Genomic DNA, 22,530 nt, shown 5'->3' on the forward strand with positions numbered 1-22,530 from the left:
CCAAATACTGGAGAACCTCATTCACTACTTGATGAGCTTATGACCTACCTGGCTGAATCTCAGATCAGAATTGGATAGCTTTAGAATAAAACTCAATTAAATGCTGGATTATCATTTACTAAAGGTCTGCATTTCTAACTGAGAAATCGCTACAGACTTGACAATATCTCAAGTATTGATTATTATTTTTAAAGTATGTCTCAGGAAAGCCATCACTAAAAAAGACAAAACAATAATGCCACAGTTTATTCAGTTCCACTGCTCCACACAAGCCTATCGAATTGTACAACTTACCAAAATTGTTCCTTGAAGTTGTGGGCTGCATGTTTTCATGCTGCACATGAATGGCAACTTTCCCATCTCTTTCCACATGATTGCTGGTGGACTGACCCTGCTGTTTCAGAACATCAGTCAGAGCCCTGGAAAGAAAGAATATTTTTCAGAAATAACCAAAGCCTTTCATTTTCCATGCTGGTCTATAAATGAAGTACCCTCCGGTTACTTTGTAATTATGACCTTAGCGCAGTGTCATTTGCATTGTTATTGGGATTTGTTGCAGAATAATTCCATTCTAATAAAGTGCAAACTACAGTGTGAACACCTGTTTCCACCCGAAATGCCAACACACTTAACATGGTGTAGGTGGAGACTTTGTAATTGACTATGTTGGAAATGTGAATGATTGGTGACTTTTTTCCTGATGTAACCAAACAGTCACTCAATTTAAACATGGGCGATTTAAGTGGTGGGAACTATACTTAAAACTATTAGAAAGAAGGTTGTATGCTGCAAAGGCACCTGCAGTCAAATCTGTCATCAGTGGATATCTGCATAGATGAATAAAGCAAATTCCCAATCCATTGATTACTCAAGTGAGCAATTTCATCTTGTTTTCTGTGAACGTCTGGCAGCAACATGAGGGGACTATGCAATTGTATCGAATGGCAAGAATTCTGTCGACACAGGGAATTATAGATAGCACCATGTGGCCTTACATGCTCTGTTGCACAAAGCCACGAGCTACATGAATCAGAAAGGATTCCACTTGCTTGCTGTTCAACTCATTTGCAATTATCAACGCTGAATTACACAAATCAATGGGCGCTTCGCAGTGCTCATCGCAAAGCCTTCATTTAAGGTAGTCCATAGTTCCACAAATGATCAAACCACAAAATAAATCTCAGAGTGATTCCTGCACCATCAAGGCTGACGGATTTCAGCCGATCACGATAATGATGCTTCAGGTGCATTGACAAATCTGAAATACAGTCTGACCAGGGTATCGAGGGTTATGGTAGTGCATGATTCAGAACACTGCTCAGCTGTAAATGTACGATCTTGGGGGCACAAAAATAGGGAAGACCCCACATGCAGGAGGAGTCAATCTAGATTAGTAATCTAGAGATCTGGACTAGTGATCCGTTAACGTGAGTTCAAATCTCACCACAGCAGCGGAGGAATTGAAATTCAATTACTTCAAATCTGGAATAAAAAGCCAGTATCAATACTGGTGACCATGAAACTACCAGGTTGTTGTAAGGACTAATACACATTTACTAATGTCCTTTCAGGGAGGAACTCAACCATTCGCTCCTGGTCTGGCCTATATGTGATACTCGACCCACAGCACTGTCTCATAACTGCCCTAGTAAGCCACAACATTGTACTCAAGGAGGTGGCATAACTCCACTTTCCCCAAGGGTAATTAAGGATGGGCAATAAAAGCAAAGCTCATATCTCGTGAACGAATAAATAAAAAGTGGTTGAATTTGAGTGCTCTCATACGCAAAAAAATCTCTTAACTTTGTTAAAGGTTCAATCTATAACTGTTCTGTCTGGATCCTCTCATTTCCTCTGGCATCACACCCTTAGCTATGTGACTGGATACCTCTCTATCTGGCTGTTTAAAGGTAGGATGGGACTCACACTCATGATAGTGCCAGTAACCCAGAGGAGCAAATTTACAGCAGTATTCCTGTTAGGGATTGGAGGGAATAAAATTAACTCTGGCCACAGCTTAAAAAGGCTGCCGTTGGTGAAGTGGCAAGAAGCCCTTAAATCTGAGGAAGTCAGGAAACAGAAGTTTGAATGAGGAGGAGAGGAGAGTGGGTGTCTTGCAATAGCAAGAGACTCCAGATTCTCTCACTAATCTGTGGACACATCGTTGACAAAGACCACAGCAAAGAGAGATCAGCTACTTGAGACCCCAGATTGTGAATGCATGAGAGATTGGTACTGGCAATATGGAGGGAGATGGTATAGGCAGTCCGAGGAAATTAATGCCACCTTGACCACCCTAGCCAAAATGTCACAATAGGGTTTAGTGACCTCACAGGGTGACTGCTGAAGTACCCACAGGGAGGATGTTCTTCAATTCTTTTCCAGACACAGTGCAGTGGAACAGGAATTGGCAAGTTGGACGTGAGCTTCCAGGGACAGGCTGGTAATCTTGTTTGGTTTAAGAGACCAATAATCAGGGAGGATCAATCCTCCCCATTTCAGATTCCAGCATCTGCAGTAATTTGCTTTTCTATTTAGGATCAATCTTACGATGAGACAGTAGAGACAAATTATTCTCCGGTGTTGAAATGAAATGAAAATCGCTTATTGTCACAAGTAGGCTTCAAATGAAGTTACTGTGAAAAGCCCCTAGTCGCCACATTCCGGCACCTGTTCAGAGAGGCTGATACGGGAATCGAACCGTGCTGCTGGCCTGCCTCGGTCTGCTTTCAAAGCCAGCGATTTAGCCCTGTGCTAAACCAGCCCCTTGGAAGATCACATTTCAGGATTCCTTATCTTCCTATCGAAAGAATTTTTTAAAGTGTTACATTTCAAAGAACAATACAGCACAAGAACAGGCACTTTGGCCCTATAAGCCTGCACCGGTCATGATACCACCCTTGGCCAAAACCCTAAAGATGTTTCAGGGATGTTTTCATTGAATTACTGCAGTACAGGAGGCTATTCGACCCATTATGTCCTGCTAGCTCTCTGCAAGAGCAATTCAGCTAGTCACACTTGCCTGCCCTGTCCCCATTTTCTGTAATTTGTTTTATTTACAAGTGCTTATCCAATTCTCTTTTGAAAGCTCCAGTTGAATCTGATTCCACCACCTTCTCAAAGTGCATTCCAGATCTTAACCACCCACGACATAAACAAAGTTCTCATATCACCTTTGGCAAAGAACTAGACAGAATCTACTTTCTTTGGTCCTCAACCTCTTTACCAATGGGAGCGCTTTTTCTCTATCTACACTGTCCAAGTACCTCATTATTTTGAACAACTCTATCAAATCTCCTCTGAACCTCCTCTTCTCGGCGATCAACTCCAGCTTCTCCAATCTATCCACATAAATAGCATTCCTCATCGCTGGAACCATTCTTGTAATTTTCTTTGTGCCCTTTCTCATGCCTGAAATGTGGTGCCCAGAATTGGACACAATACTCCAGTTGAGGCAGAACCAGTGTTCTTTAATTCTTCACCATAACTTCCTTGTTTTTGTACTCTACATTTCTATTTATAAAGTCATGATCCCATAAGTCTTTTTAACTGCTCTCTCAACCTGCCCTTTGTGCACATTTACCCTCAGCATTCTCTGTTCCAGCACCCACTTTTAGAATTATATCCTTCATTCTGGATTGTCTCTCCTCAATCTTCCTACCAAATTGTATTACTTCACATTACTCTGCCTTAAATTGCATCTGCCATGCGTCGACCCATTCCACCAGCCTGTCTATATTCTCTTGAAGTCTATCACTTCTAGGTTCATGAAATTTCTACGTTTTGTGTCCCCTGCAGATTTTGAATTTATGTCCTGCACAACCAAATCAAGGTCATTAATATATATCAAGAAACAGTGATCCGCATACTGATCCCTGGAGGGACAACCCCTGTATACCTTCTTCCAATCTAATAAATAACCCTTTACCACAACTCGCTGTTTCTGTCACGCAGCCAACTTTGTATCCATGCTGCCACTGTCATTTTTTATTCAATGAGCTTCAGCTTTGCTAACAAGCCTAATATGTGGCACTTCCTCAAGCACCTTTTGGAACTCCATATGCACCACATCAACCATCTTACCTTCATCAATCCTCTTGCTACCTCATCAAAAAGCACAATCAAGTTAGTTACACATAATCTGCCATTAACAAATCTATGTTGGTTTACTTTCATTAATCCATCTCTGTTCAGGTGACTGTTAATTTTGTCTTGGGTTAAAGTTTCTAAAAGCTTTTCAACCAATGTGATTAAAGTGGTTGGCTTGTTCTGAACATAGAACATACAGAGCAGGAAGCCATTCAGCCCATCGAGTCTGCATCGACCCACTTAAGCCCTCACTTTCACCCTATCCCCGTAACCCAATAACCCCTCCTAACCCTTTTGGTCACTAAGAGCAATTTATCATGGCCAATCCACCTAACCTGTCTTTGGACTGTGGGAGGAAACTGGAGCACCCGGAGGAAACCCACACAGACACGGGGAGAACGTGCAGACTCCGCACAGACAGTGACCCAGCGGGGAATCGAACCTGGAACCCTGGCGCTGTGAAGCCACAGTGCTAGCCACTTCTGCTACTGTGCTGCCCTGTAATTGCTGGTCTTGTTTTTACATCCTTTTTAAGAACAATGGTGTAACATTGCAATTCTCTGGTCCTCTAGCACCACCTCCATTTGTAAAGAGAACAAAGAACAAAAAACAGAGAACAAAGACAGGGACAAAATGCTTATTTATTGCCTCAACCATGCCCTCTGCCTCCATATGTAGATCCTCTTTTAGGTCCCTAGATGACACCAGAGCTCCTCGTACCACATATATATATATATATACCTAGAGAAGACTTTTATTTTATCCTTTATGTTGGTCCCAGTCTCTTCTCATACTCACTCTCTCTCTCTCTCTCTCTCTCTCTTTACCTCTCTTATTTATTTACTTAGCCTGGTTCTTACTTGTATCATCTGTCTGGAATCTTTCATGTGGCCCCTTTTTCTGCTTAAACTTTCTCTTTTGCCGCCAGGAGATTTGGCGTTGGTTACCTGACCTTTCCTTCTTTTGGGAATATACCTCAACTGTACCCAAACCATCTCCCCCTCAAGGCAGCTCATTGTTCCATTATAGTTTTGCCTGCTAATCCTTCATTCCAATTTATCCAGACAGGTCCGTTTTCAACCTTGAAATTGGCCCTCCTCTAATTCAGCATTTACTCCACATTGCATCGTGTCTTTTTCCGTATCTATTCTTACTATTTATCATTGTTCCCTAAATGCACTTTATTCACTTAACCTATCTCATTCCAACAGATCCAGTTTCCCCTCGAGGCAGAAACATACTGATCAAGAAACTTCACCTGAACACACTTCAGAGGGGTTTCTCCCTCTCTTCCCTGTACATCGTTGCTGTCCCAGTTGTATTCTGATTTTAAAAAGTCTGCATTATCAACACCCTGTAGTTCTTGAAACTGGCTAATTTACCTGCAATTTTAAATCAAAGTGTATCTGTATAAATCAGAAAATGTAACTAAAATACCAATATTTTAGAATCGGTTTGCCCAAAGATCGTAAACAATGAGAAATTTGTTAGCTCGCCTCCATAATCGCGGAAAGGCTAACAATCATTGTGCTGGTCGATCCCTCATCCTGGGCACCCAGCAGGGGTTCTTTGTCATAGGCTATTTTTTTTTGTAAACACAAAAGGATGTTTTAAGAAACAGAGGCATAGGCATAAGTAGACAGTCACATTTTAAATGGAAAGACAAGCTTTCAGCAAGATCAAAGAGAATTCAAAATGGCAGTTGTTTTGTTCAAGTCAAGCAAGATACTGGGAGAGGAAGCCTGTTCATTATTTTATATTATTTATAAAGACAGTTTCTAATGACGGAATTAAGTGTCGCCACTCATAACGATTCTTCTATAGGTTTAATTACTGTGATTTGACAATGGATAGGAGCGGGTCAGGCTTATGGGGCAGGGCCCGGTGGTATGGTGATGGTGGATAAGAAAGGTGGGGGGGTGGGGGGGGGGGGTGAGAGACCCCCAGTAAGGATAGTCACGTGGAACGTGAGAGGGCTAGGAGGTCCGGTCAAGAGTTCAAGGGTGCTTGCGCATCTTAAAAGTTTGAAAGCCGATGTAGCAATGCTGCAGGAGACTCACTTGAGGGTGAAGGACCAGGTGAGACTTAAAAAGGGCTGGGTTGGTGAGTTCAGGGTCTTGTGAGAATGAAGGCGATTTGCGTGTTGAAGGGAACCGGGGAAGTGACCGGCACCGTCCAATTTGACCAAGCTGTCAGGAAGGAGCGGAACTGGAGTGTCTGTCCTTGTAAACGGCAGTTAGTGGGAGGTGGACCTGTAACTGTAAAAGGAAGCATCACTGGATTGACTCCTGGAAAGCATGGATTCCATGTTCATGCGTTTGGAGATAATACAAAAGGCTGCATCAGTGCAGGGCCTCACTACAACCCGTTTTTGAAAACTCATGGTGGACCAGGTGATGAAGAAAGACATGTTGGTGATCTAGGCAATGTGGAGGCTAATGGAGATGGTGTGGCTACCTTTGAAATTCAGGATAATCAACTCCATCTTTCTGGGGAAAGGTCCATTATTGGACGTACACTTGTGGTTCATGAGAAGGAAGATGACCTGGGAAAAGGTGAAGATGAGGAGAGCACTCGAACAGGAAATGCTGGAAGTCGTTTAGCCTGTGGTGTAATTTGAATTGCTAAAGATTGAAATAAACTTGCCTGTGGGGAGGAGAGAATTGACTTGTAACTTTTCTATTGGTTGGCATATTTACCTGTTAACTACTGGTCCAAAATAGTCTAATGCACAGCAACTTTGTTCAGTACTTTGTTACATAATGTCTACAGCACAAACAGGAGTGAGTCCAAATGATCGATGTCTGAAAAGCTGTGCTTTAAATTCATAAAGATATATTGTTTAATCTCAAATCCAGATCTTTTAAGTAACATCCAGTCGGATTTTGATTTGTTGCCTGGAAAGCTTTTGGCTATTGGAATTTGTTGATGTAAAAGAACTTTAATTAACCCAATAGCTGGAAGCACTGAACAATGTGTTGTCAAACAAATCTAATAAAGGCATTGTCCTTTTCTTTCAATTAAAAAAAAAAAAAAAGGGCTGGGTTAGCCAAGTGTTTCACTCCGGATTTGATGGAAGGGCTCGAGGGGTAGTGGTGTTGGTCAGCAAAAGGGTACGCTTCCAGATGGAGAAGGTGGTGGCAGATCAGGGGGGTAGATATGCGATTGTGGCAGGGGCGCTGGAGGGGAGATTAGTGGCGCTGTTAAGTGTATACGGTCACAATTGGGACGATGTGGGATTCGCGAGGAAGGTGTTTGGGGCCATCCCCGACTTGGACACACATGAGCTGATTGTGGGGGGGGGGACTGGAACTTGGTGCAGGAGCCAAGGTTGGACAGATCACGGCCGCGCTCGCTGGTCCCATCAGGGGGGGAGAAGGCGCTGGCTGGGCTAATGGTGGAAATGGGAGGGGTGGACCCTTGGAGGTTCCTGCACCCAAGGGAACGGGAGTACTCGTTTTTCTCAGCGGTCTATAATGTATACTCGCGGATCGACTTTTTTGTGGTGGGGAAGGCTTTGCTGGCTGGAGTCAAGGGGTCGGAATACTCTGCAGTTGCAGTGTCAGATCACGCTCCACATTGGGTGGATATGGTGCTGGAGAAGGGGGCAGCGCAGAGACCGGGGTGGAAACTGGATGTGGGGCTTTTGGGGAACCAAGTGTTCTGTGAGAAAATTGAAAAGGTAATTAAGGAATATGTAGGTTTCAATTGTACGGGTGAGGTGTCGAAGGCAGTCGTCTGGGAGGCTCTAAAGGCAGTGGTGAGGGGTGAGGTAATTTTGTTTGAGGCCAGGGTGGACAAAGAGGAGAGGTTGGAGCGGCAGAGGTTAATAGGTGAGATGTTGGAGGTAGATAGGAGGTATGCAGAGGATGGGGACCCGGCGAAGCTGGAAAAGAGGAAGGAACTACTGGCGAGCTTCGACCGACTGTCCACCAGGAAGGCGGTGCGCCAACTGAGACGAGCAAGGGGTGCAGTTTATGAACATTGAGATAAGGCGGGCATATGTTAGCAGGTCAGCTCTGGAGGGAGGCAGCGGGAAGGGAAATTCTTCAGGTGAGGTATAGGGCAGGGAAGTTGGTGGTGGCTCCAGTGCTGATTAACAAGGTTTTTGAGGAGTTTTGAGAGAGTTTGGACAGGTCAGAGCCACCAGGGGGAGACCATGAGATGCAGGAATTTTGCGATGGGTTGGAGTACCCGAGGCTAGGGGAGGGGGACAGGGCTACATTAGAAGGAGCAATAGTGGAGCAGGAGATAAAGGATGCGATTGGGAGGATGCAGTCGGGGAAGGTGGCAGGGCACAGTTTTCGGTTGAATATTATAAAACATTTAAGGATAAGCTGGCACCCCTGATGGTGGGGATGTTTGAGGAAGCGATAGGGAAGAGGGTGTTGCCCCAAACCTTGGGGAAGGCATCGATATCCCTGTTGCTAAAAAAAGATAAGGATCCGACGGAGTGTGGGTCGTATCGGCCCATATCACTTCTGAATGTGGACGTGAAAGTGTTGGCGAAAGTACTGGCGGGTAGGCTGGAGGAGTGCCTCACGAAGGTGATAGGGGAGGATCAGACCGGGTTCATGAGAGGGAGGCAGCTGTTTTCGAACATTAGGAGGGTTTTGAATGTCGTTATGGCACCGGCAGAAGGGAAGGAAACAGAGGTGGTTGTGGCATTGGACGCCGAGAAGGTGTTTGATCGGGTAGAATGGGGGTATCTGATGGCAGTGCTGGAGCGGTTTGGGATTGGACCAAGATTTGTGAACTGGGTAAAGCTACTATATCAGGAGCCGAGGGCGAGTGTCCGCACAAACTACATCAGCTCGAGATACTTTTCTCTCCACCGTGGGACGAGACAGGGATATCCTATGTCCCCCCTGCTGTTTGCACTTGCGATTGAGCCGTTGGCCATCGCAGTGAGAAGTTCTGGAGCATGGAAAGGAATAGTGCGGGGGGGGCGATAGAGCATAGGGTGTCCTTATATGCCGACGACTTGCTGCTGTATGTGTCGGAACCGAGTGCGTCGATAGGAGGAATATTGGAGCTACTGCGGGTATTTGGGTCTTTCTCGGGGCACACGCTGAACCTGGACAAGAGTGAGTATTTTGTGGTGTCTCGGCCGGGGGTGGGGGCAGGGGTGGAGGGGCTGCCATTCCATAGGGCAGGGATTCACTTTAGGTATCTGGGGGTGCAGGTTGCCCGGGAGTGGGGGAGGCTTCGCAGGTACAACATCACTAGTTTGGTGGGGAGAGTGAAAGCCGATCTGGCAAGGTGGGATGGCCTTCCTCTGTCACTGGCGGGTCGGGTACAGGCGGTTAGAATGAATGTGTTGCCACGATTTCTGTTTATTTTTCAATGCCTACCGATTTTCCTGCCAAAGACTTTTTTCAGGGAGATTGAGGGATGGATTACCTCGTTCATATGGGGAGGGAAGGTGGCCAGAGTGACAAAGGTGCTGCTACAGAGGGGAAGGCAGGCAGGGGGTTTGGGTCTCCCGAACCTGATGTAACTGGGGCGGCGAATGTGGAGAAAGTGCGGAGCTGGGTCAGAGGGGTTGATTCCCAGTGGATCAGAACGGAGGAGAGTTTGTGCAGGGGGTCGGGATTGAAAGCACTAGCAACAGCGCCGCTCCCGATAGCTCCGGGGAAATACTCAGGGAGTCCGGTAATAATAGCTTCATTGAAAATCTGGAGGCAGTTTCGCCAACACTTCGGGTTGGGGGCAGGGTCAAGGGAAATGCCGATTCGGGGGAACCACAGATTTGAGCCAGGGAAGTGGAATGGAAGTTTTCGGAAATGGGAAGAGAAGGGGATTAAGACGCTAAAAGATTTGTTTCTTCGGGGTCGGTTTGCAGGATTGAAGGAGCTGGAAGCGAAGTATGGGCTGGAGCAGACGGAAATGTTTCGATACATGCAGGTTCGGGATTTTTCCAGGAAGGAGATACAGAGCTTCCCGGAGGAACCGGCCTCCACATTGCTGGAGGAGGTGTTGACGACAAGGGGACTGGAGAAGGAGGCAGTGTCAGCAGTGTACGGAGCTATTCTGGAAGAGGATAAGGCACCACTGGAAGGGATCAAAGCAAAGTGGGAGGAAGAGCTGGGAGAGGTTATAGAGGAGGGGGTCTGGTGTGAGGTGCTCCGGAGAGTGAATGCCTCCACCTCATGTGCGAGGTTGGGGCTGATACAGCTGAAGGTGGTATATAGAGCGCACCTCACGAGGGCGAGGATGAGCCAATTTTTTGAAGGAGTAGAAGATGTGTGAGAGTGTTGCGGGGGGGCCCCCGCTAATCACATTCATATGTTTTGGTCCTGTCCAAAGCTAGGGGAGTACTGGAAGGAGGTGTTTAGGGTAATTTCCAAGGTGGTGCGTGTGAAACTGGACCCGGGTCCCCGGGAGGCAACATTCGGGGTGTCGGACCAGCCAGGGTTGGAAACGGGTGCGGAGGCAGATATCATAGCCTTCGCCTTGTTGATCGTCCGAAGGCAGATCCTGCTGGGATGGAGAGCAGCCTCTCCACCCAGTGCCCTGGCGTGGCGGGGGGGCCTGTTGGAATACTTGACCCTTGAGAAGGTTAAGTTCGAACTGAGGGGAAGCTCGGAGGGGTTCTACAAGTCATGGGCACCATTTATTATGCACTTTCAAGAACTGGATAACATCAAACATTAGTTGGGGTGGGGGGGGGGGGGGGGGCTGTGTAGATTAAGGGTGACTATGGGTAATCCCTGATTTATTTTTGCCATTTGTTTATGTAAACATGCGGGCTGATGTTTGGGGGTTGGTGGGCGGATGGGATCGTTGTTATTATGGGGACTGACATATCTTGCTGATTATTGTTTATTGTTGATGGATGTAAATGTGGGAGAAAATGTGAAAAAGGAGGAGAATTTTAAAAAAAAATTTTTTTTTAAAAAGACTCAACTAAAGATGGTGTAAAACAAAAGACAGATCTGGTAAGTGCTGTATGCAAGGAATAAAAAGTCATAAGTATCATTAAGAGCAAAAACAGTTTAAAATGCATAAAAATAGCTCCTATCAAATTTTATGCACAGGATAAATGTCATGGTACGCCAACAAAATGATCAAAATAGACAAAGCAGTTTGAGGGGTTTAGAATTACTCTGCATTTAGACAAATATGTGTTTTCAATCAGATTAGCACACTGGAATATTTAAAAGGAAGTGGAGCCTATCAATTTCCTTCAATTGTTTGCAGGAGGAATTATAAAACAACACTGGATCGACAGGAAAAAATAAAAACTTCTTTCTGAAAAATTTAACTTCAACCAAAGAAAGCAGGAAGACAGGGAATTGGTGCAATGTTGTGTTACACCTCAAAACTGTTTGGCTCAATACAATGGATACAGTTCCTAGCATGATGAGATAACTCATGCTCATGATGTCAGAAACTTCAATTACATAACTCAGCAGAGACCATCTGAAATTAATAAGGATTAATGAAAGACGGGGAGCAATATTAGCCAACGGAAAATCCTGGGGAGATTACTGCAGACAGGAACTGAATTCAAGCCAAAGAATAACCCTAAATAAAACTACAGGACAGAAGAGAGAAACGTCCTAAGAATCCACAAGAAGAAGTGAAGGATTCTGAATACATGCGAGACATCTATGCCTGGTAGAGGTGCAAGACATCCTATAATCAGAAGAGAACTCAGGGCTGTATATCAGCCAGGGAAGATAGTCAAGAAAACAGAAATGCCTTTTAAAAGCCCACAGACAGTAAATCTGTTTGTTGAAAAAGTCTACATTGATTTTCAAATTGACACAAGGACGACTGTCTCTCGAGTAACCAATCTGTAAGATGTTTAAAAGGGAACAGGCCACCTCAAGAGACAGAATAAAAATAAATATAGCAGGGCACAAATCATGTACAAATTGAGTTTGTGGCCTCCCATCTTCAAGAAAAAAAGCACAGGAAAAATCACATGCAGTTCAAGAGTTTATAAATGCTCTGCTGAAGTGCCCTGCAATACAAACCCTTGAACTTCCATCTTACGTACATACAGACAAATCAGAACTGGAGTTTCCTAAGATTTTTGAAGACCATGATAAAGTCACAGGTGAACATCGCATTGAACTTAAGCTCGATGAAAAGCCTTTTCTGCAGCAGTCCTTAGAAAACGTTATGTTCCATTATGAAGAAAATTGAAACAAGGATCAGGATGGAGAAATTCGATCTGCCAAGAGTGGGGGAAACTACAGACTGTTATGCAGTAATCATTGTTATCCAAACAGACAGGTTTGTACAATGGAATTTTGACCAATAATTGTCCATTGGAAAAATAGGTGAAGCTCTCACTCAGTCAGATTCCACCACCTTTGGAGGAAAAGAAAACATATTTATTTTCTGTAATTACTTAACAATTCTGGATTCTGGTGAATTCACCTTTTGAAAAGATCCGCTCTGGTAACAACAACTATCATATCAAATTCGGAACATTTCCAGAAGCATATGCCAACATTGCTGGGAGGCTGCCAAGAGATTGCATGTCAGACAGATAACATTCTAGTAAAAGGAAAGATCCAATCGGAGCGCAATGTGTTGAAGAAAACATAAGCAGAAAAATTAATTTGAATGATCAGCTAAGATTTTAGAGAATAGAATCAAATTCCTGGAACACCTAACTGTTTCTGTAGGTATTAAAGTGGGCCTCAACCATGCTCAAGAGGTTTTCACGTATGAACATGAAAGTGGGTTGATTCTTACTGGAATAGTATACTCGGTAAGTATGGTTCCTGCCCACCTTCAAGGGGCTCGGAACAAAACCAAAACTTAAGTATGGAATAGTAATTGATTGAGATAGTCTTCTTTTTATAGTCTCTTTGAACTAAGTACCTTGCACATACTTATAGAGAGAGAGAGGAATCGGTCATTGCGGATGTATTTTCATCTGAACAGCTATAAAAATCCCAGCAAGGGATATCACAAGTCACAGACTTGTATATGAGGAAATAGAACAGATCAAGACATCCAAAGACAAATTCATATGTAGATGTTATTTCACAAAGCATTGCAGTGACAACAAAATTGGTTACAGGAACCAAGGAATAAGGTTAAAAATGAGTCAATCTAAATCAACATGGGTGAAAATAGAATCAGAGCTAGGCAGCAGATGATTAACATTTGGACCATTACAGAAAAACTAATAGTTCAAGATCAGTTGCTTTAGCAGATATTTATTTGGTTCTTGCTGCACCAGTGCATTCTGAGATGCTGGTTTTGGTACAGAGCACCAAGTGATCCAAAAATGCAGCAAATTGCTCAAGGAATATCGATGGTAGCCAGATTTGAACAAGCAACTTCGGCAAATCACCAGGGGCCTCACACATTTCACAAAGTAACTGATGCACTAAGCGTCAAGAACCACAAAGACATGTGAGACTTTAACCAAGGCTTTAATACACTACATAGGAAGCTTACCCGACACAGACGACCCCAGACAAAATGGGTCAGGTCTCAGAAGCTGGGTCTTATACCTAACTCCCGGGGGAGTGGCCAAGGCGGAGCTCTCCGTGGCCAGGTCAGGTTACATACAGGTGACTGAACCTCTACAGAGCTACAGTACAATACACAGTACAATACACAGGATTACAGGGCCACGTTACACACAACTATTATATAACTATGTACAATGCTAGGGAAGTACAGTGCTGTATCACCACAGTAACAATGAAGATTTTGTGCTGCATTCTGTCCCACCAGATTATCCTTCATGTGAAAGGTCAAAATTAATCAGTTCAAACTGCAAAGTGGTACCTATCTCCAGACTGTAGATTGCTTCTCGATGTATCGGAATAATTGTAATAACCTAAACTGCAGCCTAGACAGGAGCAACAGAGCTGAAGTCTGTATCTTCTTGCAATGGGTGCCTGAGCAAGTATCTTGGGAGAATGAACAATTCTCATGGAAGAATTCTTTATTTCCAGAAGGAGTTTGGTTTTACTCAGTTTAGAAATAGCCCTAAATATCCAGTCAGCATTTGTTGGAATATTTATTCGAATGAAGCATGTGGGGGGGGGGGGGGGGGGGTTAATCGAGTTAGGATCAAATCAGTTGAGTCTGATTTAATAAACATCAGAAAAGGTATTGAGTGGGTGTAACAAGACTTGGTGAGCAGTACAGACCGGTGATTGGGAGAATACATCAAGTTGCAAAGAGGTAGAAACTGAGAGAGAAACATTTGGGAATTAAAGTCACATCCAATGGGTGGATGAATGAATGACTTGGAGTCCATTCCCCTACCTTAGCCAAGCAAACTGAATGAGGCCGTTTGCATTGTACCCACTCCAGTGCAGGCTGAGATCAGCCCTTGAGAAATATTGGGCCGTCGAGTTTCCTGGATGGAAGAGTTCAGTTCCACATGGAGCTGATGTATAGTATTGTAACAGTAAATAAAGTGTTACAGTATTGTCATACTGTATTTATATTTTACAGATTGGCACATACACCCCATCTAGTGGATGATGTGCGAGGAGTGATTTCATTTTCCTGAATATTGATGATGACATGGGGACATCAGAGGCAAGGCGGCAGAAACTGCTGCCGCACATTTGCTGGGTGTCACAGTTTGTTGCTGCTCTGTGGGGGGGGGGGGGGGGGGGGGGTACTAACCCGGAGACAGGACTCCTCCGCATGTGCACCGTCAGAGAGGCTCAAACCAGTAAACAGTAACTTCAATCCAGCCATCAAGCTGCTCTTCACTCAGGATGTGAGCAGTGGCTCTCCAGGAGGGAAGCAGCGGACTGAAACCCCGCAAGCGATTAGCTGTGTTGTGGGGTTGGGGAAATTGTGCAGACTGTCATGTTAAATGGGGGCCAATATCTTTCCTGGGCTGCAATTACCCCGTGTGGCCAAATCAGCGAGTTCATGCAAAGCTTTGAAAGGGGGGAGGTTGGAGGTAAAACCTTGCGCAGCGCAGAAATTGCTGCTCGACTAAATCCTCGGATTGAACTCCCGGGCGAAGCAGCGCCTTCTAGCGACCTGGCGCTGAGATGAACTGGTTAAATTAATGGTGATCGGAGCAACCATTCAGCAGGAGGAAGGTGGAGAAAGATGTGCAGGAGCAGCTGAGTGTGGACCTGGGTGAAGTTTGTGCGTGTGACAGGCAGCCAGCCGGCGGGCAGTTTACACCACCCTCAACAGCAGTTGTTTGCCACCCTGAACAGTAAATGTTTTGTTAGCGAGGTGTGGTTAACCCCTTACCCTCCGCCTCCGCGCACACGGACGCACATGTGCACAGAGCCATGGGCATGCAGAGTGTGTGTGTCCAGTTAACTGCACTGATTGATGCCCAGACACTGGCCTCCTCCACCCAGCTCTTTCTTGTGCTACAACAAAGTCCAAAGTGTCAACTCAATCCAATGTTTATTCCCCGGGGCTCACTGTTTTACCTGCACAATGACACTGCAGGGAAAGATCTTTTTGGTCAGATATTTCACCGGAGTGTTTTTTATTCCGACGGTTCGCGGTTTAAAGATAAATAAGAGGTTGTGATTTAGGGAGAAAATGTGCGGGGACTCGGCAACAATTCCATGGGAACCGAAGGGCAAGATCCCAATAGATTATTAAAGCGGGGCGGGGGGTTGAACGGTTTGCTCCTTTGATACTCATTTCGGATAGGACCAGCTCAGACATTGGAAGGATTGTATTCTCTTTGCTCCAGGCACATTTCACGAGAGATGTGGTTTGGAATCTGGGAAATAATCCGTCTCTCGCCATCAGAAAACTGCTCTGTGGCTGCTCCCGCCTCCACATGAAGCCGCTGGTGTGGCGGCTGGGGCGAGGGGGCTTTGCTAATGCACCAGAAGCGAAGGGAGAGAAGCTCTTTGCAGCAACAAGTCCTCTGCCTGGACAACATGTCCCTTTAGTTCAGCAGTGACAATATCGATCATTCCACAATCTCTGCCATTTCGCAAGATTTGGAAACAAAAAGGGCAAAGAAAAGTTAGTTTGAGAGACCAGTAAGCTATTTGGCTAATTTCGGAAACCGCAACTTGTTCATCACCCGACGCCCCCCCCCCCCCCCCCCCAAAGGTATTTCCTGCCCCCAGGTATTTCCTGCGATCACAACTTTCAACATAAAAGGGTTAAAAATGCCACGAGCCGAGTGTTTGGCCTCCCGGAGGGGAGATCGCTGCTGTACACAGAAGAATGAGCCACAAATAGTCGCCGAGTAAGAACATGCTGGTTTCGTCTTTAAAACAGAAAAGAAATCCCTCCAGATGTTCCCCCTCCTGTGTGTTTGGGCAGCTGGACGCCAGTCCCAGTCTCCCCCACCTCACCACTGCCCTTAGTTCATTCTGGAGGATTTATAATACACTCGATTCACTCAGACCCCCTCTTGATAAAGGGGCGGGGGGGGGGGGGGGAGAAATGATAAACACGAGAGTGTCGAGTGTCTGCCTGACAAGAGTGAGGAGCAAAGAGTAATCCTGGGGAGAGTGAGGGATGGGGAGTAATCCTGGGGAGAGTGAGGGATGGGGAGTAATCCTGGGGAGAGTGAGGGATGGGGAGTAATACTGGGAGAGTGAGGAGCAAAGAGTAATCCTGGGGAGAGTGAGGGATGGGGAGTAATCTTGGGAGAGTGAGGGGCGGGGAGTAATACTGGGAGAGTGAGGGGCAGGGAGTAATCCTGGGGAGAGTGAGGGGCGGGGAGTAATCCTGGGAAAAGTGAGGGCGTGAAGTAATCCTGGGAAGAGTGAGGGGTAGGGAGTATTCCTGGGGAGAGTGAGGGGCAGGGAGTAATCCTGGGGAGAGTGAGGGGCGGGGAGTAATCCTGGGGAGAGTGAGGGCGTGAAGTAATCCTGGGGAGAGTGAGGGGTAGGGAGTAATCCTGGGGGGAGTGAGGGGTAGGGAGTAATCCTGGTCAGAGTCAGGGGAGGGGAGTATTCATGCGGAGAGTGAGGGGCAGGGAGTAATCCTGGGAAGAGTGAGGGCGCGAAGTAATCCTGGGGAGAGTGAGGGGTAGGGAGTAATCCTGGGGAGAGTGAGGGGTAGGGAGTAATCCTGGGGAGAGTGAGGGGTGGGGAGTAATCCTGGGGAGAGTGAGGGGTGGGGAGTAGTCCTGGGGAGAGTGAGGGGTGGGGAGTAATCCTGGGGAGAGTGAGGGGCGGGGAGTAATCCTGGGGAGAGTGAGGGGCGGGGAGTAATCCTGGGGAGAGTGAGGGGCGGGGAGTAATCCTGGGGAGAGTGAGGGGCGGGGAGTAATCCTGGGGAGAGTGAGGGGCGGGGAGTAATCCTGGGGAGAGTGAGGGGTGGGGAGTAATCCTGGGGAGAGTGAGGGTTGGGGAGTAATCCTGGGGAGAGTGAGGGGTGGGGAGTAATCCTGGGGAGAGTGAGGGGTGGGGAGTAATCCTGGGGAGAGTGAGGGTGGGGAGTAATCCTGGGGAGAGTGAGGGTGGAGAGTAATCCTGGGGAGAGTGAGGGGTGAGGAATAATCCTGGGGAGAGTGAGGGATGGGGAGTAATCATGGGGAGAGTGGGACAGGGAGTAATCCTGGGGAGAGTGAGGGGTAGGGAGTAATCCTGGGGAGAGTGAGGGGTGAGGAATAATCCTGGGGAGAGTGACAGGTGGGGAGTAATCCTGGGGAGAGTGACAGGTGGGGAGTAATCCTGGGGAGAGTGACAGGTGGGGAGTAATCCTGGGGAGAGTGAGTGGCGGGGAGTAATCCTGGGGAGAGTGAGTGGTGGGGAGTAATCCTGGGGAGAGTGAGGGTGGGGAGTAATCCTGGGGAGAGTGAGGGGTGGGGAGTAATCCTGGGGACAGGGAGGGTGGGGAGTAATCCTGGGGACAGGGAGGGTGGGGAGTAATCCTGGGGAGGGTGAGGGTGGGGAGTAATCCCGGGGAGAATGAGGGGTGGGGGAGTAATCCTGGGGAGAGGGAGGGTGGGGAGTAATCCTGGGGAGAGGGAGGGTGGGGAGTAATCCTGGGGACAGGGAGGGTGGGGAGTAATCCTGGGGACAGGGAGGGTGGGGAGTAATCCTGGGGAGGGTGAGGGGTGGGGAGAGTGAGGGGTGGGGAGTAATCCTGGGGAGGGTGAGGGTGGGGAGTAATCCTGGGGAGAGTGAGGGGTGGGGAGTAATCCTGGGGACAGGGAGGGTGGGGGAGTAATCCTGGGGAGAGTGAGGGTGGGGAGTAATCCTGGGGAGTGGGAGGGTGGGGAGTAATCCTGGGGAGAGTGAGGGTGGGGAGTAATCCTGGGGAGAGGGAGGGTGGGGAGTAATCCTGGGGAGAGTGAGGGTGGGGAGTAATCCTGGGGACAGGGGGGGTGGGGAGTAATCCTGGGGAGGGTGAGGGGTGGGGGAGTAATCCTGGGGAGAGGGAGGGTGGGGAGTAATCCTGGGGAGAGTGAGGGGTGGGGAGAGTGAGGGGTGGGGAGTAATCCTGGGGAGGGTGAGGGTGGGGAGTATTTCGGCAAGGGCCATCCTTACCTGGACACGTTCAATTCTCTCGGAGGTCTCTGCGATTTCTCCAGCCCAAGTTTGGTGAAGATGCCAACCAACACCATGATAGCCACCACGCCGCAAATGAAATAAACGATTAAGTTTGTTTTATCCCGGGTGTGAGCAAACGCAGTTTCGTCCGGTCTCTGGGGTGGCTTGCCCACGTTAGCCCAGTTCGGGGTGCCATAGTTGGAGCAAATGCTTTGATCGAGCCTGGACTCTTTGAACTGGCAGCAGTACCTGTAGCCGCATGTCCCGCAACAGTACTGATAAATACTGGTGTTGCAATTGAAAGCTGCGTCGAATTGGCCCATCACATCGAAATAGCCCCGGCAGCGGTCTGGCGTGGCTGGCATCTCGGGGCCACCGGGTTCTTTCGAGGTGTTCTGTCCGGAGACCACCAGAATGCCCCCCAGCTGCTGCCCGCCTTTGCCTTGCGCCATGCAGTCCAGCACAGGGCACCACAAGCCCAACAGGTCCAGCAACAGGTAGCGCATGAGTCGGAGACTGATGGTGTTCCTCGGCATTGTGTGCGCAGGGAAGCCGGATCCGAGCTCTCAGGCTTCAGGCGTGTCCCTGGGCAGGAGGAAACAGCGCATCCTCCCTGGTGCGCAGCCCACAAGCTTTCTCAAGTTGCCGCTTTGGTCCCGCTCCCCCTGGGCGGCTGCCTTCCAACTTCCAGGTGGCAATAGCTTCGGAGGTGGGAGATGGGCGAGTGTGCTCAGTGCCTGGTCACTCCTGCACTCGCGGAGAAACGATGTAGTTGCCCAGTGACACTGGCACAGGACTGAGGGGCCATCCACACGCCAGCTCGGCTTAAACCCCACTCCAACAATTCAGGCTGTGAGAGTGGATCGTGCACATCCCCAACGCGCGTCCGTCCAGTTCCAGCGACCAGGGCAAGTCAGTGGAGCGCGATATCATCTTAAAGTTCCAACCTTCCTCCTGCCCCTTTTCTGCAGGCAAGGTTTGAAAACCTTTACCCCGACGCAGATCTCCCTCCCTCTCCTGCGGGTCAATCTGATTCAGGTGATCACACAATGAAGCAGTTTGGGTGACTGCTGTGGGATTTTAACGCCGAGGGAGGGAGAGCATCCAGTCAGCAACTCGCCGCGGTTGCTCGCAGCCCCAGACAATCGGAGTGCAGCTTTCGGCACTGGCAATTAAAGGGGCAATGTCTGTATCGATATCTGTCGCTGCATTTCACTGCCAAATAAACCAAGAGGTTTACATGCTGAGGTTATTTTTTATTTTTTAAACAAATAAAAAGACTGTTAAAAAAGTTGCCGCGGTGTCTTTAGAGAAAGGCTGGTTTTCTGAGGAGGTGGGACCTACAATGGACTGCCACTTTTAGAGATAACAGTAAACAAACATCCTCAACTACTGCCATTTATACTACAAAAAACACCGGCGCCCACGTTTTTAATTTGAAGGATTGTGTTGTTTAAAATAATTCCGAAAACGTGACGCTCATCACCATTCCTGATCATTCTGCTGACTTCAAAGTTTGCTGGGTGGGGGGTGATTCTGCTCTGACTTGGTTTCCCTCACTCCCAGTAAAACAGCCCCTGACGTTGGAGAGAGCATTTCCTAATTAAGATTTTTAAAAAGGGAAACACAAATAATGGCAGATCTTTCCACACCCTCCCAACAAGATCCAGCCCCCACCCCTGAATTTCTGTTTTACACCAGTGGCCAGGTGCTCAGCAGCAATGAGGTGAGGCTCCAGGTATTACTGGCAACCCAAACATTAGCCAGAATCATAGTCAACGTGTGAAGCAAATGTGTGGACATAGTAACATTCCCTTGCGATGGTAAATTTGCCGAATACGACCCAGAAGAAAGTGATTCCTAGACTCCTGCGCTCAGAGGATAGATGACTTCATTTAATCATTTTACGAAAGAGAATAATAATCTGGCACTATAATGTCTAATTGGTCTGTTAAATTCTGGGAAAATATTAAATCAACAATTTTAAAGGTGAAAGATTGAAATGCAGTCGCCAGGACAGTTTAGTTTGTGCTCACTGCTGGAGCCCTTGACATCTTGAAACGCCGTATATACATTTTATCCTGAACTCCAAGCTTTTAATTTCCTCCCCTCCCCAAAAGAATACAGCAGTCGAAATGAGGTCATGTTGTAAAATGTCACAAGCTTGGTGTTGGGACAGGTAATATCTCAACAACAGCGCCAAGCGGCCTGCTCGAACTCAACATCATTCCACCTGCTCCGCTCGAACTGCGCCAGGCAACCCGCCCTCACTCTGTCCTGTGCCGGGCAGGAGGGGCTTGCCCAGACTACACACCGTACGGTTTGGAAATAAAGATTGTGGCGTTTATTGCAGCTGCACTGAGTTCATGCTGAGATATACGCGTTCACAAGAGAATGAAGCATATCAACGCTGCAATGAAGTGTCTGATATCAGAGTAATTAGCAGCAGTCGAGTTTGCCTGGCAGTGGCTGCTGGCGAATCCGGGTGGAAATGGAATTACAAGAGGGTCGATGCCAACAGTTCTCACTTCCTCAACCTGGCTGATTGCTGCGATTCTTTTGCCTTCGTTTATTTAATCGGATCTTTTGAAAGTTCAGCTTAGTGGAGAAATGTTGAAAATCGACAGGCTTGGTTGTGAACAGTTCTGTAAATACAGATGCTCAGAGCTCTGTCCCGGCTGAGGATCCCATTCAATCAGACGGTCGATCAATAATGTTGCAGCTTTGAATTAATTGGTGACACAATCTAACCTCGGCCAATCCAACAACTGAGCAGTCCTGATTTGGCAAAACAGTGCCTTGTTAACAGGAGTCCCTATTATTCATTTCCTTGTTCACGGGGTTGCCCATTTACAGCAAGGGACCGCACCATCCTTTCAATTCTCTCTTTGGATTAATTTCTGAATGCTCCCCCACATTACTTTCCGAAATAACCTCAGTATCTGGTGAATAACTGCAGGTGTGACGAAGTGCTGATTATAAACGGCAATCCAGTGAACTGGTTCAAATGTCACAAATCATACCGTCTATCTTCCACCATCCACCACTTTCTTCAAGAATGCTTCAGGTCAGCTTCTAGGCTTCTGCCAGAGTTAGTGTCGCCCTGTAATTAGCTGCCAGTATCCCGAGTCAGTTGGTAACTGATGTTCCTTTGTTTTGTGGAGCTGCACTTTGCTGTGCACTTCCTGATTTGAGAGACTGAGCTCACTGAGTATCAGTGAAGTGAGAAAAAAGCACTGTGCATTTATATGGCACTCTTCATGGTTTTAAAGTGTTTCACACTCAATGTGCTAAGTACTGGCACAGTTACAATGTAAGGAGGTGCAGCAGCCAATCTGGGAACATCAGGGTGCAGCAAACATCAATAACATATGATTTGTTTTTATGATTTTGATTGAAGGCTAAATGCTGGCCCAGGACACTGGATGAACTGTCCTACATGATGATCTTGTTCATCCTTTGACCATCATCTTGGGTGTTTGGTGCAGTTCCAGTGGTTACATAGGCGACTGCTAAGACCCATCTGTGCCGAGTAAGTTCTGCTGCAAATAGGACAGGGCACTGAAGGCAATGGCGTTTTGGATGAGTTGTTGGTTGGGAATTTCCTCTCCTTGTGTTTTCTGTCTGGCCCTCATGTGCTTTCTTTCGAAGGAGGATGAAGTTGCACCAGTTACGACAAAATGGGTCAGCCTCTCCCAGTAGTGCAGAAGGAGGCGATTCAGCCCATCAAGTCTGCACCTAGCCTGTGAAAGAGCACCCTACCCAAGCCCAAATCCGACCAAGGGCAATTTAGCATATCCAATGCACCTCTCTGGACTGTGGGAGGAAACTGGGGCACCTGGAGAAAACCCACATAGACACGGGGAGAAAGTGCAAACTCCACAGACAGTTACCCGAGGCCGGAATTGAACCCGGGTCCCTGGTGCTGTGAGGCAGCCGTGCTAACCACAGTGCCACCATGCTGCAGTGCTCAGGGTTGATCTCAAAACTCTGAAATGAA

At 47.2% G+C, this 22,530-nt stretch overlaps 2 protein-coding genes across 2 annotated transcripts in view; one reads left to right on the plus strand and one right to left on the minus strand.

Moving 5' to 3' along the window:
- shisa9a (shisa family member 9a) overlaps positions 1-19,675 on the minus strand; it is a 339,858-nt gene extending 320,183 nt beyond the window's left edge. Inside the window, exons 1-2 of the mRNA XM_072481802.1 lie at positions 18,528-19,675; positions 295-419 (exon numbers count right to left, since the gene is read on the minus strand). Coding sequence (XP_072337903.1) covers positions 295-419; positions 18,528-19,066 — 664 coding nt within the window. The 5' untranslated portion in view covers positions 19,067-19,675. The remainder of the gene's footprint in view (positions 1-294; positions 420-18,527) is intronic.
- Positions 6,199-7,126, plus strand: LOC140394490 (superoxide dismutase [Cu-Zn]-like). Its single transcript, XM_072481803.1, has one exon. The coding sequence runs from the start codon at positions 6,215-6,217 to the stop codon at positions 6,707-6,709; it is 495 nt and encodes a 164-aa protein (XP_072337904.1). The 5' UTR covers positions 6,199-6,214; the 3' UTR covers positions 6,710-7,126.
- Positions 19,676-22,530: the final 2,855 nt, after the last annotated feature.

This window comes from Scyliorhinus torazame, chromosome 17 (genome assembly GCF_047496885.1).
Source record: "Scyliorhinus torazame isolate Kashiwa2021f chromosome 17, sScyTor2.1, whole genome shotgun sequence".
Lineage (NCBI taxonomy): Eukaryota > Metazoa > Chordata > Chondrichthyes > Carcharhiniformes > Scyliorhinidae > Scyliorhinus > Scyliorhinus torazame.

Bases quoted from the DNA above. Each gene is read 5' to 3' on its own strand.
- LOC140394490 (XM_072481803.1), top strand. From the start codon at position 6,215: ATGAAGGCGATTTGCGTGTTGAAGGGAACCGGGGAAGTGACCGGCACC.